Source organism: Chlamydotis macqueenii, chromosome 2 (genome assembly GCF_036417535.1).
Source record: "Chlamydotis macqueenii isolate bChlMac1 chromosome 2, bChlMac1.mat, whole genome shotgun sequence".
NCBI lineage: Eukaryota > Metazoa > Chordata > Aves > Otidiformes > Otididae > Chlamydotis > Chlamydotis macqueenii.
This window is the reverse complement of record NC_141557.1, coordinates 33849344-33869208: the sequence shown is the minus strand read 5'-3', so window position 1 is coordinate 33869208 and position 19865 is coordinate 33849344. Positions and strand designations below refer to the sequence as shown.

The following is a 19865-nucleotide window of genomic DNA, read 5'->3' as shown; positions in this document are numbered from 1 at the left end:
TATGGCAGTTGTACTTTTGTTTAGAAGGCAGCAAGGAAGAAATAGTAAAGTAGTATTTAAAAAAAAACAAAACAACAGTGGAAGTTACTTCATCTTACTTCAGTTTGGCACTTCAGTACTGCTAGGGCTGCTTTTGTACTACTTTAACAATAGAAATCTGACTTACTATGACTTGTATAAATTCAAGTGAATATATCAATGTGTAATCTTATATCTCAATCTTGGTGAGTTTTTTAGCTGCCATGACTCATTTGGTTGTCTTGAAAGAGTTATCTCCTTGCTGGTAAAGGGCAAGTACAAGATTAGTTGCACAAAGGTGGTTTGTAATTTTTGTTTGCTAATCTGAAGTTGAGCAAATATAATTGCCAGGAGTCAAAGATCAGAATTAAAATCTTCAAAAGGCTGTGCTTATAGGGATCTTATCTTTCACTCAGGACTCTTTGGAAAGCTTTCATCACGAATGTTTTGGGTCATGTGTGCCCATGTGACTATTTACCAGCATTGTAAATGACATTGTGACCCCAATCGTTGGTGTGTGGTTTGTTTTTGTTTTTTTTTTGTTTTTCCCCTCCTATTGACAGAATTGATAGATTGTAGAAGTCTGAGTTAGTTTGATATGCCAAGTATTTGTGTTTAGGTTTCTGGGCTGCAAAGTATTAGTATTCCGTGGTGCTGGATCCTTCACACATGAAACAACTGCATTTAAGACAGTCATTTATACTTTATATACAGTCTAGTTAATGTACACTTTCTTTCTTTAAAGTAACTATTTTTTTTTCCTTATTTGCTGTCATCAGAATTGAATTGAGGTCTGTCATCTGTGGCTGAATATTATTAGCCTTATGATTTAAAAAATCTGTAATGGTTATCATTCAGGAGGACTTTTCCATTTGATGGACAAATTTCTATCACTTTGTCATATCCCAAGTGTAAACTGTTAAAGAAGCATATGTGCACAAGATCAGGAATTCTTATTTAAGTCTGTATCATGGAAAAGTCCATTGACCCCTGACTCTTCAAGGCTGACGTTCCACATTGTGATCTAAAGTATAAGCCTGCAAATAAGGTGGTCGCTTCTAGCGCTGACGCGGATGGGGCAAGCAGCAAAACTGAAAAATGCCCTTGGCAATATGAAATTCAAATTGATTGCTATTTCAGTTCTTAAGGTTCAGTAACCTTTACAAACCACTGGGAACAAACATGTTCAAAACAATTATCTTTGTGTAGATTTGCTGCTGTGTTGTGAAGAGGATTGCAGTAATGACCATACTGAATCAGATCAGAATGTCTGAAGCCTTATTGTCTAAGAGTGGCTGTTAGTAGAGGCCTAGAACGGAACTGATGGGGGAAGCTGCAAGAGTGTTCTTGGGGAGCAACTTCTGACTTCAATTTTCTGAACTGGAAGAAGTGCTTATGTATTTAGTGTCTGTGGATGGAAGCTTCTGATAATGTGTCCAGGCTTCTTTTCTTTCTGCATTTATGTAAAGTTCATGTACTTGGACTTGAGACTCAATGCATACTTCACTTTGATTTTGGTAACTCCTTATGTTTGTTTTGAGCCTGTCACCTGTAGTTTTATCTAATGCTTGTTAGTTTTCCTGTTAGATGATGCTGAACGGCCATATCTTGTCATTTTAGGAATTTACTTGAGTCAGAGTCAGTGATGTTTGGTGCACTGTAGCTATCTTTATGACACTGCCTGATTTTACACTGAAGATAGCGATTATCAGAGAATATTTGATACTGGGTCTTTGAGCACTGCTTGCATTGTATATTTGAATAGAGCATGTGACTGTTTCAGACTTAGCACAACAGCGTTTTTGTTTCTTTGTGCAAGTTTGAAAAATGTCAAGACCTTAGACCTGGTCTTTGTGTTTCTGAAACGTAACAGAGTGAATTTTTGACTCCACGGTAGCATTGGTTTCTTTTCTTGAGAGACTTTTGAATGATTTGCTACCCGTTACTGCACCTACAAGTATCTGTCAGAACAGGATAACTTGACTGTATTGAAAACTGTATTGAAATGTGCAGATTACTGTATCACTACAGTGAGTTATGCATTAACATCAGGAAAATATATTCTCTGCCCAGATGCTATTTCCTGTTCTAAGGCTAACCAAGGAATGTGTCTTTCTCTCTGAAATGTGTTGGGAGAGAAAAGGGTTAAATTAATTTTAAGTATAGACTCTAGTCCTTAAGTGGACTTGATGTATGATGTACAGCTGATTAAAAAGTTTTTAATACTACTTGTACCACTTCAGAGGATAAGAAAAGTTGAGATGTAATTGGCCCTTCCCTACTTTTGTATACAAACTGTTATAGAATACAAGACCAACATGTACCAAGGACTTAATCGCTTATGAGTCTGGTACATCCTAACAGAATCCTGAAAAGTTTACTCTGTTCCTCTTCTGGGTTGAGTTGGCAAATTTGGCTGATGGTTCACAAAACCCTTAACTTTCTGCTCCGTGTTTCCCTTAGGCTAAAACATTTTTTCGTAGCTAATAGTACAAACTTCCAAGCAGATACTTTTCAGATTAGGTAAGGACACAGTATGTGCTTTCTCTCCTCTTCCAGCAATTCCCAGAGGATGGGACTTGAGCAGCTTTTGGCTCCTGGTTTTGTTTTTTCCAGTTCTGACATACACTAGCAAATGCCTAATACTGTGGTTCCAGAAGGTCAATTCTGCAGAACTCAGTTTCATTCTTCATCTAAGTCCAGCCTCCTTGTACTCAGTCCATATTTCATGTACACACACGCGTTCTGTGGATGAATTCTGCTGAAGGCTGGGTGGCTTTAAACAATAGGAAAGCCACTTCTTGTGAGAATTTCTTTTTAAAGAACAACCTGTGCTTGTGTTATCTTTGACTTCATTCAAGGCTGTGATTTGATAATATTGTATTTTTAAGTCATGAGTGACAGGTCTGAAAAACTGAAGCCATTTAAGTAGATGGATCCATTAGTAAGTTTGCCAGAGAACACATCTTAATTTACGTTGGCTTGCTCTCTACCAGCTCAGTACATAGCAACTTTTTCTCCCCCTGCTTCTATTAAGAACAGTAAGTTCCTGTTGTATATGTGCTGTGATAGAAAAAGAAATTGCCTTTGTAGAAGTCTCTTACAAAAAAGACTTGCTTTTGTTTGCTTTTGTCAGATAAACTTGCTTGGTATCTTATTCCAGTTGTAGTACTCGTGTTGAAACAAAGGAAAAATTGGTATCTCCTATGTAAGGAGAGTTTTATTATAGTGTTAGAATAGAGTAGATCAATTTACAGCTCTCAGAGGCTGCTTATTACTTGGGAAGAGATCCAGAGAAAAGTCTTACCTCAAGGTATTTCAAAATTGGATTGCAGACTTTGAGTGGAATGTAAGGTAGACTTATTATCTTGTTGATATTAGAGCTCAAGTTGCATATAGAATGGTTAGGGTTGGAAGGGACCTTTAAAGGCCATCTAGTCCAACCCCCCTGCAAGAAGCAGGAACAACTCCAACCAGATCAGGTTGCTCAGAGCCCCATCCAGCCTGGCCTTGAACATTTCCAGGGATGGGGCATCCACCACCTCTCTGGGCAACCTGTTCCAGTGTTCTACCACCCTCATTGTAAAAAGTTTTTTCCTATCGTCCAGTCGGAATCTACCTCCCTCTATTGTAAAACCATTACCCCTCATTTTATTACAACAGGCCCTACTGAAGAGTGTTGTTTGGCTTTTTTTGTGTGTGGTGTTTTTTTTGTGGTTTTTTTTGTGTTTTTTTTTTTTTGTTTTTTTTGTGGCGGTGTTTTTTTTGTTTTTCTCTCCCCCCTCCCCCCCCCCCATCTTTCCTGTAGGCCCCCTTTGGGTACTGTAAGACTGCTATAAGGTCTCCCTGGAGCCTTCCCTTCTCCAGGCTGAACAGCCTCAACTCTCTCAGCCTGTCCTCTTATGTCCTAGGGTTCCAGTGTTAGAGATTAGTAGGGGCCTTATGGCTTTATATATGCTTACTTTAAATAGATATTCTACTAGGAAAGCTAGTTTGTTAATTATTGTTTAGTATAAATCCTATTTCTTGCTACTAATCCAAGTTAAGAGTCTTGTGGAGAATACTGCAAAGTGCTTTTAGCTCACAAGGCATAAACACAAAGATAAATTTGCTGTGTGTTAGCTGGGCTGCAGTAGCCATGCATTCTTTCATCGTGTGGCAAATGTCAAGTAATGTGATAAGACCTGTAATAAATGAGTGTCACATAAAGTTGCTTTACTTCATGTGTGATGTAAGCTGAGGATATGTATGTGTCTAATAAAAGTTCAACAGCAATGTGACAACCTGACTGTTACTGATATCCATCACAAATAATTTTGTGGCATCATTTGAGTCTTTGAGACTTCTTCCTCTTTCTTGCAACTGTCTTCTGTCAGGACATCTGAATGACTCTGCTTCTTAATCTCTTGGAATGAGGAGCATGGGGACATATGAAGCTACTCATTAGTTTTAGTCAAAGTATTGTTTGATTTGTGGGGAAAAAAGCCATTTGTTTTTAAATAAATTATCAAACTCCACTCATCTGAATTCTTTGGAGGGATTTAAGAGGAAGAGACCAAGGAAAAAAGTCTATTCAAAGGGAATTACATGCTAAAGTACCTTAAAACAAGACTTTTTCTGGGGAAATGCTGTGTAATGCTTACTGTATTGTTTCAATTTTCATTACAGTTTTGGTATTTATAAAGTACATTCTCAATATAATTTTACAGCTTTTCTTCAAAATAGCATGTATTTACTTTATCCACTTTATGTTGCTTTAGTTCCAGTTGACTCATGCTTACAGTGACCTATATCTTGCAGTTGAATCCACTCAAGTGGAGCTGTAATTAAGGCATGCTTTTTAAATGATTATGGGATTTTTTTTTCTGTAAAAAGTTAACAGATGATATAAATTAGGTCTTGTTTTGGCCTACTTTGTGTTAAAAATTCAGTTTTCAAGTTACTTTTTGTAAACTTTATATGGGGTTCAGAAAAAATTGTATTGTTAACTGAAATTTGTTAATCCTTGCTTTAGAACTGTATTGAATTTGCTGTCTCTGTACATTATTGCAGTCCAACTCGATCTGTTATTTAACTAGCAAAAAATGTGGCAATCCTCAGCAAAACAGCAGTCTGTCTGCCTGTTTTAATGATCCGACATACCTGATGTGTGGATCAGGTATGGGAGAGATCAGTCTAACAGAATCTTTGTCTCTACGGAAAGTAATTATAAAATTAGATTTCTTATTTGTGACGCTCAAATGTGTATTGCAAATGCATATGTGCTTGAGGTTAAAGAGCATATTCAGAAGGGTATATGCATTTTTTTCATGTGTTAGACTGTCCTTATTTTAGCTTATCTTCTCTGCATCTCAACTGCCTTAACTCTCAATGGAATGCCTCTGCTACTTTAAAAAGCAAAAAACTTTAAATCAGCAAAAACTTAGTCCTCTTTCTTTTAGTTCATCTTTTTATAGATATAATTTTAAATGTTCGTGCTTTTGCCAAAGAAAGACTTGCCTTCACATACGCAGTCATAAAAGCTTGAAGTATTGTCTTTAGTCCAACGGATAATGCCAGCCAAGGATGCTCTTACTGTTTTTACTGGTCAAATGAATACTGTTCTCTAGGAGCCCTTAATCTGAAAATAATGCTTGTTGGATCAGTAGAAGTAGGTGAAAAAAATGCACCTCTTGGATAAATGTGGTGTCAGTAATGGACTGGAGTATCCAGGACTCCTCTGAATGCTTTTAAATAATGAGTTTCTTGTTTTGAGCAGTCAATATTAGCACAGACATTTGTGCTATTAATAGGGCTCAGTAGGGAATGGTCACTATTGTTAACCCTGCTGAAACATGATACACTACAAAAGTCTCTGCCTTCACAGGAAAGAAAGTGGGGCTAGTAGATTGTGTGATTCTGTAGGAACTGATGAGGTCCTTGCTTCAGTAATTGTAGTAGGAGTAACCTTTGTGTTTGTTAGCACACAATATTACACTTAAAAGCCTCACTTCAGAGCAGAGTTTGACACAAAACCTATACCATTCAGAGGCCACTAATTTGTATTGTTACCATTATACCTTTAGAGACCATCAGTGCTGGTCAGAAAGAGTTGGTATTTAGCTAGCTGAGTTTCCTTCATGACAGTCATTCCTATTTCTTTGTTGATACAGGATGACAAAATGGATGAGGCTTGAATGGATCTCTGGAGATCATCAAGTCCAACCTCATTTGCTCAAACTAGGGAAAATTGGAACAGGTTGCTCAGGATCTTGTCCAACTGGGTTTTGAATATCTCCAAGGATGTAGACTTCCCATCCACTCTGGCCAACCTGTTGCTGTGTTCAACAACCCTTACATTAAATTACATTGAAACCCTTTTTTAGTGTATTTCAATTTGTGCCCATTGCCTCTTGCCACAGGCCTTTTGTCACCAGTGAGAAGAGCCTGACTTTCTTTACTCCTTTCCCTCAGATAGTAAAAGCCCCGTGGACCTTCACTTGTCCAGGTTTAACAGTCCCAGCTCTCTTAGCCTCTCCTTATGCGAGATTCTCCAATTTGTCTATTAGCTTTTTGAGCCTTTCCCAAACTCTCTCCAGTGTGTCCATGTGTCTGTGCTGGGGAGCCCAGCACTCAAAATGTCTCAGCAGGACCAAGCACAGGGAAGGATCACCTCCCTTGACCTGCTGGTGATCTGGGGGCTGTTGGCTGTCTTTGCTACAAGGATGCATATGGCTGGCTCACATTCCCCTCGTTCATGAAGCCCCCAGGGCTTTTTCTGCAAAGCTGCTTTCCAGCTGTGTGGCCCCTGTGTGTGCTAGTGCCTGGGGTGATTTATCCCCAAGGGCAGGACTTGGTGTTACCCTTTAAACTTCCTGAGATTCATGTGTCGGCTCACATCTCCAGCTACTGCTGCTGTTTTCTGCAGAAATTAAACCTAGCCCTGTGTGACTTAGAATTCCTTAGCCCTTCGTTGTTCCCCTTTCATCCTCAGAAAGCACTGTTCTTGTATGCTTTGTGCAGACTTGCATTATCTTTCTGGGGATTTTAAGAGGAGATTGCCCTAGCTGGTTTCACCTGACCAGGTCATTTATTTAATGACAGTGCTAGTGAGAGGTTGAAATCTCTGGCTACTTACGCTATTATTGTGTATTAAAATGGTTGAAGAAGTTGCTGAACAGCCTGTTCAGTTTTATTCCTTTTGCTGTGCATGTCTGAATTGTCGTCTCACAACCATTATCTATGCATTGAAAGATTTTGGTTGCTTTCTCTATATAAGTAAAACCTTACTGAAGGTTTTTTTTTTTTTTTTTTTTTTTTAATTTTTCCCCGTGCTTTGGAGGGTTATAGTGAGCTCTTACTATTATCATGTCCACTTCTTCTCCCTTTAGACTTCTTAAAATTCTCTGGATGTATTTCATTACAGTCTGGATTTCAGAACAAAATATTTTGTATTTGTATTATACAAGTCAGTTCTTCCCTTCCCCTCTTTTCCTTGCTTGTCACTCATCAACAAGCCTATACTTGGGTATTAGTACTTCATAACTAATTTTCAACTGGCAAAGCAAAACTTAATGGGATATCTCACATGACTGAACATTTCACCGAGTGAATTTTTTTCCTCAGATGAGTTTTTAATTTTGTCATTGGAAATCCGTGGTCACAATTTGGACAAGCTAATTTGTATTGTTGCATAGTTTACCTGTGCGTAGGGTATGCCCCACATCATGCTCTTTTAACTGTTTTGTTATCTTAATGATGTGTGGCTCTTTGTTTCAGAATAAGCTGTTACACAGGACAGTTGTTTTTAAGTGTTTTCTCAAAAATTGAGAGAAACCAGAAATGAGTTTCAAAAGCCACTCTGCATTTCTTGTGTTCAAGCCTTAGCACTGATGGTCTTTCTCTGAGATTCTGCAGAATGTTGGGCAGAGGAGTCCATCTTAGGCTATGTGCTGAGGCAGCAGGCTCATTGTCTTGCAGTTGCCGTGATGGGGGAGGATTGAAAGTTTTTCCATCAGCCTTTATTTCAGTGACCTTTTTCAAGTTAGGAACAGCAGTTGAGTAGGAAAAACCTGAACAGTCATTTCTTTTCAGTGAGTGCATACAGTTTTCTCTCGAGTTCTGTAAGCTGAAAAATAAATTGCAATTTAGAAAGTAGTATTTTCTGTTTTCAAAATGCCATTTCTGCAAATCTTTGACTTATTTAGCTTCCCACGCAATACATAGTTGGAATTTATTAAACTGCTATACGTGAAAACTCCCATGCTTAATGCTTCCAGCAGCTTGCATAAGTGAAGTAGAATAAAAGTTCAAAGTAATGTCAGCATGTGAAATGTTAGCAAGTAAAAGCATGATAAGATTCTTTAAATGTTCACAGGGACTTAATTTTCATCATCTGCTTAATGCTGTGACTACATAGTTTTTCACAAACTGTTTGCTTATTCTTTCAGGCTGAAGGTTTTGGAACGGATGTTGGAAGATGTTAGCTGTGGATACTGGGGTCGTGGAGGAGTGGTTATCAGAGTTCAAGGTAGTATACTCTCAGATATTTAGCCAGTAGTGTTTGAATCACTGATGGAGCAGTATACAGAAGTGCTTGATTACTGTAGAAAATTAGGAAAAATAGTAACCTTTGATTTTGCTGAGATAACATGATATATAAACATGTCTGCTTGAAGGGATTCTTTTCCTTGTCCTCTTGGAATTATATACTTCCTGATACAGTGCAGTGAAAATGTGTATCTCGGATGAGTGGTCTTGTTGGTTTGAGTACGAACTAGACTTGACTTTCACAGTACTGAAATTTTCACAGTAAAATTTCCGTGGGGTTGCACCTGTGAAACTCCTGGTTTTTATCTATTTCCCATCTCCTGTCACTACCTTCTGTATGCAACTATCTGCAAAATGATCATAGAATCACAGAATCATTAGGGTTGGAAGGGACCTTTAAAGGCCATCCAGTCCAACCCCCCTGCAAGGAGCAGGGACATCTTCAACTGGATCAGGTTGCTCAGAGCCCCATCCAACCCGGCCTTGAATGTTTCCAAGGATGGGGCATCCACCACTTCTCTGGGCAACCTGTTCCAGTGCTTCACCACCCTCATTGCAACAAAAAATTTCCTAGTATCTAATCTGAATAAAATGCACTGTGTCTTCTGACAATTTTGTTGTCCTGAAAACATGGTGATTTCTGTAGTAAGAATTTCTTTGTGAAACAAGTTTCAGTTTATAGTAAACGCTGATAAACAGTAACTTGTAATGGAAAACTGTTGTTGAAATAGCTGTTCTATTTTAATGATAAAAATTGCTTTTTCTAGTAGTTATAATATTTTTATTTCAGACACTGCCAGAAACATCCATATCCAGCTATGCTACAAACTTGAAAGACAAGAGTACTTTGATTTCATCTCTTTACAAAGTAATTCAGGAGCCACAAAGTGAAGTGAGTATATCAGATCTCTCATACAAAATGTCTGACATAACACCAGCAGAATAAAATAAGACCTTGCATGTTAGTTCATTGTGTTCTAACTATGTGAACGACAGAACTGTGTGAAGAGTCTCTGTCAAAATGTTTGTTCTTAGCAATGGCATACTACCATGGGAACAATTCATAAGTTTTGTAACCTACTGATCATAGCTAAGCTTGTAGATCATACTCGAGCTTCAGGATGTGAGTATAGAATTGAGAAATATGTTAAGGAATTGAAAATATGTTTGAAACTGACAGAATTATTTCTGTAATTCAGTATCGCTTGAATATGAATCTGTAGCTGTCAGAAGACTTGTCTGTTACAACCCAGGAGAACAACGCTGGATGGGTTTGCAGTCTTTTTAAGTTGTTGCTTAGATTTTTAGGTTTTTTGTTATTTTTAAATACATACAATGTAAATATACACATTTATACAGTGGATGTACCCTTGCTGAAATGATGGCAAAAAAAGAGAAAAATGGGGAGGAAGGGGGCAGATTTGCTCTGTACCTGTGCAAGGAATGATTCCATATCCCATGATTGTGTTTGTTTTAATGTCCAGGTGAGTTCAGAACATACTGAACTGGTTTTAGTTGTATCTTGTTAACTGTATTGTCCCACTTTATACCACACAGCAAACTTCTGTGTATTATTGTAAAACTGCAGCAAGTCCTTAATTCCTCTCTGACAAGACCCAGCATAAGGAACTTCCTGAAATTTGGGATGATGCCAATAGTGGTCAGAGGATAAAATGCTTCCAGTATATACATTTTCAGAGAGAATACTGGGAGAGTCTTCAGTAGATGTGAAGATTTAAAGGACTTCTAATTGACTCAAGAGTCCCAACAGTAAAAAAGAAAAAACATTCTGAGGTTTATTCTTCACAAATTCAATGTATTTTTTTTTCTTTCTACTTACAGCATTATTGCTGTCATCTTAGATAGCAGCCACACAGGTATTTGCATGAGGAAATACAAAGTGTTTGGAGTGTCTAACGTGTTTGGATGCAGCTTAAAAGGAAGAGAGATGAAATTGTTTAGACATTCTTCTGTTCCAGCTTTAAAAATTGTTTCAGTCTAGTTTTCATACCTTTTAGAACTATTTCCGTGTAAAACAGTATCTTGGAACAGCAACAATCATTAGTGTGTTTTGATATTAGGTTGTAGCATGTGGTGGCATTTTGAGGAAGAAAATCTGTTTTTGTACTGATTACGCATTTAAATGTGCTGATGTAAAGCTGTCTCAACTGCGATAACGATGTGAACATGGATACCTGTCATAGCTATTTATGTGCCTTTTAAAGTTCAGGCACATCATTCTGAACTGATACTTCATTAAAGGAAGCATGCAAATTGTGTAAAATATGTAAGCTGAAGCGAGAAGGCACTTGTGCTGGTAAAGTTTTCTAGAAGGATCTTTGATACTCTGTTCTTAAAACTGACAACTAATTTAGCTTGACATTATTTTTTTGCCTTTGTAGATTTTTCACAAATGACTTTTACAAAGAGAAACTATTTCTGTCAGAAGCTAAAAGTTCCTCTGTTTTTGAATGGATCACATTGTCCCAAATTACTTTTTAAAAAGAACCAAAACCTGCTAAGATCCTTTGGGTTCAGAAGTAACTTTGGGGAGTGAGAAATGTTGACTCAACTTTCATTGTATTCAGGAAGAAAACTTGGGAAAGCAAGGAGATTTTTAAAATTTGCTAGTATGCTTATCTGATAGTGTTGCCTCCTTTGCTGCAGTAAAGTGAGGAAAATGTAGAATAATGTATTTCTTACCTTTTTGAAAGCTTGTTCCATTGGAAAACTGAAGGTGTAACCTAGACAAATAGCAGAAGAACTGAGTGTTGTAGTTAGAATAAAAGGGAAAATGTGATCTGCATGGTACTAGTGGTAAAGTACATACCTGTATTCCTTTTTTTAAGGATTTTCAGAAAGGCATTTAGTAATACTTTGCTTTCTGAACTGAAGTGCAGTGGCAATTCTAATGACTGTGGTATCTTCTCTCAGTGCAGTCTCTAAAAGACTATAAAATGCATGTCTGTTTGGTTTAGGTTCCATTATTTCCAGGTTGAAACTTTGGGGGTTTTTATGCTGGAATACGTTTCAGTGAATGTCTGTTACTATCCTGAACATCTCTGATTTTGAAATGAATTCACGTCTTTTTCTGAGTGTCATGTGGAGGAATGGTTAAGATGTTAAATCTTGAAGGCAAGAAACAAGGTAGTAAAAATAGTTCTTTAGGTATGTTGCATTTGAATCCTCTCTGTAAGAGATTTGTGATGGAAGAATGTCACATTTTATGTAATACTTTTTTTTTTTAATATACTAGCTGGAGCTTATAAAAATAATTCTGAATAGCTGGACTCTGATTTAATTTTGTAAAGTTTAGTGATATAAATGTGTCAGCTGCCTAGATTGTTTGTTTTTTTTTTTTCCGGGAGTACTTTCTTAGATTGTATCGTCCTCCTATTTGTTAATACTTGCAAATAAATTATTTAGAAGTTTTAATTAAAAATCTCCTTTCCCCCCTTTCCTATTCCACTTTTTTTAGAAAAAATCTTTTTACAGTTGCAAACTCTTATTGATGATTTGCTGTAGTTGTTGCCAAAATATATTTTTGAGTATGTGCTTTTGAGTTCTTGTTTGAAAGTTCAGTGTACAGTTCAGTTGGCTTTGAAAGTGCCTGCTGGCTTTGACAGTATTTTCCACTTTGGTTAGGCAATCTCCTATCTAGGTGGCAAAATAAAAATATAATTTCCATACATTGACACATGATGGTTCAGACTGTTTCATACTCTAGCAGAGATAGGTAGCACAAGAATGTGCATTAAATCCAGAAACACAGTGCAAGCTGATTGCTTAATTGTTTTTAAGTCTTTTTAACTTGTTCTAGCTCAATATATTACTTTCAGTTCAATGTATTACTTCCATTTGTATCAGCTTAATGAGTCTGATTATAAAATTGCTCTTGAGACTGCCCATTTGTGTCTCAAACCCGTAAATGCATTGAAGTTTCTAGAAGATTTTACTAAGTGTGGAAAAGTGAATTAATTCTGCTGTGTACTAAGTTATTGTAATACTTGGAATTTGAGTGTTATGCAGTTCTTCTCACTTGGTGGGTAGAAGCTTCTAGCAATTTGTGTGTGCACTGTTGATGCTCCAGAATAGCAAGACCTTTTGTTCAAGTACGTTTCCTATATGGTATAGTATGAGGTGTGGTGATAACAAGTATCCTCTATTTATGCCTTCTGAGGCTGGAGGAAGTGAGTCAAAAATGAGAGAAAGGAGCTGTTGGAATTTTTTTCTTCACATGGAATGGAAGGCTCTACTTTTGTCATCTGAAAGTGTATTATAAGGGATGAAAAGTGTATAAGGTGACTTGAGCAGGTATTGCGTCAGTCACTCACTAATAGCTAAAATGTAACACCTCTGTACAGTTTTGTCCAAAGGACTGATCCACATAAAGTCGCATCTTCTTGTAGTGATTTATTCATTCACAATTATAATTTTTATTTCAGCTTCTGGAGCCAGTTTGCCATCAGCTCTTTGAGTTCTATCGCAGTGGTGAGGAACAATTGCTGCGATTTACGCTGCAGTTTCTACCGGAGTTGATGTGGTGCTATCTTGCTGTCTCAGCCAGCAGAGATTTGCAGAGCAGTGGATGCATAGAGGCTCTTCTCCTAGGAGTTTATAACTTGGTTTGTATTTGCATGTAATTATTCAGACCTAAAAATATTAGTGTGCTTTTGGGGGATACTACAGAGCATTTTACTGGGGTATAATTAACAATTTTGTTTCAGAATTGAAATAAAGTGATTTGAGTATCTCAGTTTTGGCTCTTCAAATTGATGTCCTTGTCAGAAATTTGCAACAAGACTATTATTCTTTCATTTTGGTGAATATTCTCTCCGCTCTTCTTGTGGTTCCTGGGAAGTATTAATGCACCAATGGCTGAAGGAGCCCATGGAGTTCTCTTAATTTTTTTATTACTTAATTCTTGGTAGGGTGATTAAACTTACATTCTGCTTGAGAATGTGCCTCTAAAGGGGCACTACTTTTGAAGTGATTGCCCATATTTTCTGCAGTATTTTGACTGTCTTCACTAGAAAACACAAAAAATAACTTTGAACAAATTCTTAGTACTCAATTGCTGAACAGATTGTTTAGCTTTGAGAAATTAAGGGTCTCCTTTCATTTTGCAATAACCTTAACATCTTTTCTGTATTTTGTATGAAAAGATACTCTTTGTTACTAAATTACTGCTTTGAAGAACTGAATTATGAAGGAACCTTTAAGAGCACCATATTTTAGTTATTACAGCAAAATGCATTCAGTCTTTTTATGGCTATTATAAAAAAGCTTAGTGTTATTATGTCTATTGGTTTTCTCATCAGTGTAGTTTGTATGTTCTGGAGATTTTAGGAAGACTTTTTGGAAAGTGAAACAGTGATGAACTTAAAGTCTCCTCTTGCCATTCTGATAATCTGGAGAAGGCAGCTCCTCCTTCTTCTAAAAATATTCTCAAGTGTCATTACCAAGGGAGTGAAAACATTTTTTTCAGCCATGAGTCTATGTAAAAAGATCTGAGTCCCTATATTAAACTTTTTTTTAGGCAGAGTACATGCTTCATCTGCTTTCTGTGTACTTAGTTGTATCTGTGAAGAAAAACATTCCTGGGAAGCATATGGTGTATCTTATGCCTTAAGTAAATTCACTCCTTTATTTCCATGATGGAGTCATCTAGAATGATTGATGGATATGACTTTAATAATTTATCTTTCTCCTAGAAGAGATTACATTTACAGTTAAGCTTGAAACCAGTCCAGTAGCATCTTCTCTTAGCTGTGAACAGTTTCTTATTCAACTAGTAACATAGCCATCCATCTCCAGCTGCTTGATGTCCTAAGAATTTTACGGCAAGCTTCTGTGGGAAGCTGCAGATCAACCTAATTTTTGGAAACTTTTATATTCCCCCTGCCTCCGCTTTAAGACATGAATGCTTATGCTGCAGTAATGCCATGTTACTGATGCTGACTTCTTCCTCTCTGTTGATGTTGTATACAAATTGTAACTTAACCTATCAAGGTGGTGCTATTCTTCAGTATACAAGGTTGAAAAGGTAGTAGGTGATCTGCTTAGACATTTATTTTCCCTTCAAAGCAAGTGGAAAAATGTAGCCTAATACAAATAATAGTCCTTCTGTAAATATGTACAGTCGTCTCTTGGAACCTGAGGGAATTACAGGCTCGACAAAGTCCTGCAGTTTCTTACTGAAGGAAGTGGAAAAATTAAGTATTGCTCAGGGTAATTTTAAATTCATTACTTAGTCAGGAGTATGGAACTATTGTGGCTGAACCTTGAGATCAGGAACTGGTGTGTTCTGCCTTCAGCCTGGAGACATACAGTGGTAGTGCATGCAGTTGGTTTTTGGCTTTCCTGGGTGTAGGTATCAGTTTTTTCTAACATGCTTCAGATCTTGAAATGCACTCCTGAAACTTAATTACAAATCTGATTAGAATGAAGAGTCAAAATATTGGTATTTTTAGATTTTTAAAGTTTAGATGTAGCCAGTTTCTCTTCCCTTCTCCCATATATGGAGGAAACTGTTTTCCATATTGATGCAGAAATAATATTGAAAACTAAAGTATTGGTGGTTTATGTGGAGAGTGGAGGAGCTGTATAATTCTTTAGATAGAACAGCTCTGTATGCCTTTTTAAATACTTCTCAGTCTTCCTTTACCACTTCATATTCTACTTCAAGATCTGAGTTTTAGTAATTACTATGTTAAGTTAGTCCTTCAGCCTTCCAAGGCATGGGTGTTAGGTCACACTGAAGCTCCTCTCTAATCTCCACCTTTGGATATATTAAATCTGCTGCTGAAATTCAGAAGAAAAAGACCAGAAGTTCTTTTGTGTATGGTGTTGGTTGGAACTTTGGAAGTTCTTTATTTTAAGTACCTCAGTGTTCCTGTGTTACACAGGCACATCCTTTTTTTTGCCTTAGCCGTTAGTCTTAGACTAACATACGGCAGTGAGAAGTCTGCCAGCGTAGTGCTGTGGTGGTATCCTGTAGGAAAGTAGCTTCTCTGAAGTTTTGCATCCATGCCTCTTTTTAACTGTAAGTGTGGAATCATCCAACTTGAGCTTTTGCAAATACTATGATGTCTGCTACTATCAAACCATATGAGGCTGCAGTTATTCCAGAACTATAATATTTCCAAAATAAATTACTGATAGAATTATTATTTGATGGATAAGTCGTTTTCAGAATAGAATTATTGAGCAATAACCTTCACAATTATCAAATAGTGTATAATTAAAAAAAATAACACTGTTCAAACATATTGAGATTTCCAGTTAGTGTTTTTAAGGTGCACTGCGTACGCAAATGCATGTGCACTTTGCTAAGTCCTTTGAATAGTTTTCAGAAATAAAGGAAATGCACTGTGATAGAAAGCAAATACAGAGGTAATTTCTTCCTGGTAGCTCGGATTGTTACAGTATCCCTACCTGTTCCTATAACAACTTGTTTGCTTGCTTTGTTCTTTCAGCCCTATCCATCATTTAATCTTTTTGGATGCCTGGTTTCTGTAGTACAGCGTAACCATTGGTATCTTCTGTCTTTTTCAGGAGATAGTTGACAAAGAGGGACATAGCAAAGTGCTGAGTTTCACAATTCCGTCTTTGTCCAAACCTTCAGTCTATCATGAAGTAAGTGACATCTACAACATAAAGTTGTTACTGATTAAGAAAGGCAATATGCTTTGGGGGCCTGTTTGTTAAGAAAAAAACGAAAATTGGTTTTAATGCATTGCATGATGACATAGGAACATCTTTCTCAATCTTCTGAGTAGTACTGGGTGGTCTCTGAGGCCTCTTGAACACTGAATAGTCATAACTTCATAATATCCATGCACCAACTATGTGGGTTTTTTCTGTTCTGAAGCCATATACCTTATCTGGTGTAAAATAACTTCTCAAATCTAAGACAGCTAAGCAGATACCCTTAAGCCTGTTGAATATTTATGTACAAATACAGTGATGCTGGTCAGTGTCTATTTTCACTTGCAATGTAGCAAAACTTCAGGTGGACATGTTTTGAATGACCCTTTTTTTTCTTTAGCCTTCCAGTATTGGCTCCATGGCTCTCACTGAAGGAGCTTTATCGCAGCATGGTTTGTCCAGGGTTGTATACAGTGGACCTCATCCTCAGAGGGAGATGCTAACAGCACAGAACAGGTGAAATTGTATAATAGGATTTTGCTTGAGAATCTCTAAGTCTTAACTTCTTCTAATTTTTATTATAGGTATATACTGAAGGTGGGTAGATATATGCTGTGTTTTATGGTGGTCTTTTTTTTTTTTTTTTTTTGTTTTTAGACATGTGTAAATGTAAATGCAGAAAGACTACAGAACCAAACAACTCAATTGTTAGTTTTATTGAAATGAAATACCAAATCTGTTCAAATAACTCTTTCAATTTCTGTGTAAACTCATTATCTTTAAAAAATAAAATTGATAATGTAATTTTAATGTTTCTTGTAAATCCCAGGTTTGAAGTGCTGACTTTCCTTCTGCTCTGTTACAATGCTGCCTTAAGCTACATGCCTGCAGTTTCTCTTCAGTCATTGTGTCAGATTTGTTCAAGGTAATTTCTTTAGGTTGATTACACTTAAAATGGTATTTTCAATTTGAAATGCAATCAGTTTGAACTTTTTTTTTAAAGAAAAAAAGCTTTACGTTCCCAAAAGCTGCTTGTAAACTTGACTTTTTTTCCATAAGTGTTTACAGCTGCATTATTTGCTTTTAAAGTATCTGTCTTAGCACTTTGGGTTGAAATCTCAAAATGGAGAAGCAATGACCTGGCTTATATGCAGTGCTCTTAAGTGGAGAAGTCAAATCAAGGGAACTGTTTGTTTTTAATCAAAGTAGTGTTAGCTAAATAAAATCAGAAATGTATTCTAAAATCTGGGTAAAATTTGCATGCAAACCTAATAAATATGTTTGGATGCTATGCAATTTGAAACTCTCTTGAAATTACAGCAGATCTTGAGACTAGAAATACATCCATTCTTACAGATACTTTAGTATTTCCAAAATCTGCTGTTACTTCAAGAGACAAAACACCCCTCTCCCCACCCCACCACCCCCACCTTAATTTTAATTACAGTGTCTATTTTGATCCATTTATTTTTTCAGAGAGAAAGAACTGGTAGTAAAATGTCTATCTCTAGATTTTTGAAAGTGGGCTTTGGGTTAAGAAAAAGATTAGAATGCTCTTGTTAACCCAGGAAACCCAGGAGAGAGCTGGAAGTCAACTACAGCAACTTTTTACCAGTCAAAGGTCCCAGGTTCCTCACACAAACAAAACACAGTAATGGATGCCTGTAAGATCCTCTCCTCTTCAGAGGAGGTTAGCGAGCATTGGAGCACTTGGCAATTATTTAGAAGGGTCTTTACAAGATATGGTCTAAAATTTAAGGTAGAAAATATTTAGAAGCTAAGGATTGTGAATAGGAGACTGATGTTGCTTATTCTACTTGATTAGGTTTTGGCTGTGTTTGGAACAAATAATTCTTTAAAAGCCTCCAAAAAAACCCCAAGCAAATTACCAGTAGATGCAAGCAAGTCTTTCTACTTCAAAATGTTGAATTTTTGGGTACGGAATTATTTGATACAATTAGACTTTTTTCTTAGTTCTTCATTCCCTGCTGGTTTTGGCATCGCTGTTTCTCTGCACACTGAAAATCTTACCCTGACAGCATTTTAGGGATTCAAGGGAACGTATATCAGAAGATTGGAATATCTTTCAGTATCCTCTTTGGATGTAGTACTGACAAATTTCTCGGAAGAATCTATAGTATAACTCCTTTAATTGGTTTGAGCAGTGTTGAATTTAGGTTACTTTTGGAAGATCTGTGTGAAAGCAATCTACAATTAATGTGCTTTCTTCTAGTAGGTCTAAGTAAAGTTTTATGACTTTTCTAAAGAAGCAAAAGGTTTCAGTACTTCTTATTTACAAACGTGAACTGTAAATGTGACAACATTTTGTGCCGATCTCAAGTGTTGTAAATCTGTGTTTTTTTTTATTTTAGCATCTTCAGTTACTATCTCTTTTTATAAGAATAGCCTCTTACTCTCATGTAAAGCAAAGCAGTTCTGCTGATGTCATTCTAGCCTTTTTAGAGGAAGTAACTGTGAAGTAACTCCTGTTACAGTAGGGCTTATTAAAACTAATCAATGCTGGCATTAATACACGGTCTATATTAAGGTATTTTCTATGTAAACGTCAGTGCTAACTGATCACATTCTTACTGTGAGTTCGCTCTTTTCTCCCCAAAATACTTTCTGTATCCCTATACAGTAGCATCTAGTAAATGCATAAATATATACATTGGCATAAAAATGACCTGATTAGATGGTTTGTATGTAAACTAGCATTTTTGTTTAAACTGGACACTTACTTGCAACTGTCTCCACAAGTCAAGCTTTACACAAAACTGAAATGCCTTTTATATTAGTGGATTATAAGTGTCATCTTTGGACAAAACCATTGGTGGAGATTAGGGGCTGTCTGGAAATAAAGTATGGCCCAAGTTGCGTAATAATATCCTCTTCTGGGGGATAAAGAGGAGGAAAATGGGCTAGGATTTTTGTGGGGGAATTATTCAGCCTAGTTAATTTCAGTAACTGGCTCATATGGTTGAGGACTAAGTAAAAGTTTTGGGTTTTGTTTTTAGTTTTTGGTTGTGTGGGTTTTTTTTGTTTTTTTTTTGTTTTTTGTTTTTTTTTTTTTTTAAAAAAAAGGGCTTTCATGCTTTAACTTTTACCGTGTATGGACAAAGTATAAGAGTGAAGTATGAGAGGATCAACTTGTTTGGTTCCAACATCTTAAGCGTATTTAACAGAAGAGTCAATTTGATTCACTTTACTGGAAGTAAGATTTTTGTTTTAGCTAGCTGTGTGCATATACTTTGCAGGTGAACTCAACATATTTTAAGATACAAATTAATTTGCATTCTGGTTTCTAAAAAATTAAGACTTTTAAGCCATTTGAATAGTAAGACACAAATAACAATGGAATCTGAAGTAATGTATTCCTAACAATAATAAAATCAGACTTTAAAATTTGAATGAATAAGCAAGGAGTACTTAAATAGTCTGTGCTTCTGGTAAACAACAGTATCAAATCTAGGGGAAAATTTGCAGTTAGTTACAAATTAACATATTTGGCTAATTTTGCAAACAAAAAATAAAACTTAAGCAGAATAAATTCTTTATTTTAGAAATATGATTATTGAATTGTTAAATTCAATCACTTAAATCTTGGTTTAGGGCATTCTGAGAAGTTAGTATTTAGGATTATAAATGTCAGTGAGAATTATGACTGA

The 19865-nt window shown here is 36.4% G+C and overlaps 1 protein-coding gene across 4 annotated transcripts in view; it reads left to right on the top strand.

The window, feature by feature from the left end:
• HYCC1 (hyccin PI4KA lipid kinase complex subunit 1) overlaps positions 1-19865 on the top strand; it is a 49579-nt gene that overhangs the window by 10323 nt on the left and 19391 nt on the right. For all 4 annotated transcript variants that reach the window (XM_086742511.1, XM_086742509.1, XM_086742510.1 and 1 more), the window contains 6 exons: positions 8448-8527; positions 9338-9439; positions 12993-13172; positions 16105-16185; positions 16598-16713; positions 17027-17122. In XM_086742511.1, coding sequence (XP_086598637.1) covers positions 8477-8527; positions 9338-9439; positions 12993-13172; positions 16105-16185; positions 16598-16713; positions 17027-17122 — 626 coding nt within the window. In that variant the 5' untranslated portion in view covers positions 8448-8476. The remainder of the gene's footprint in view (positions 1-8447; positions 8528-9337; positions 9440-12992; positions 13173-16104; positions 16186-16597; positions 16714-17026; positions 17123-19865) is intronic.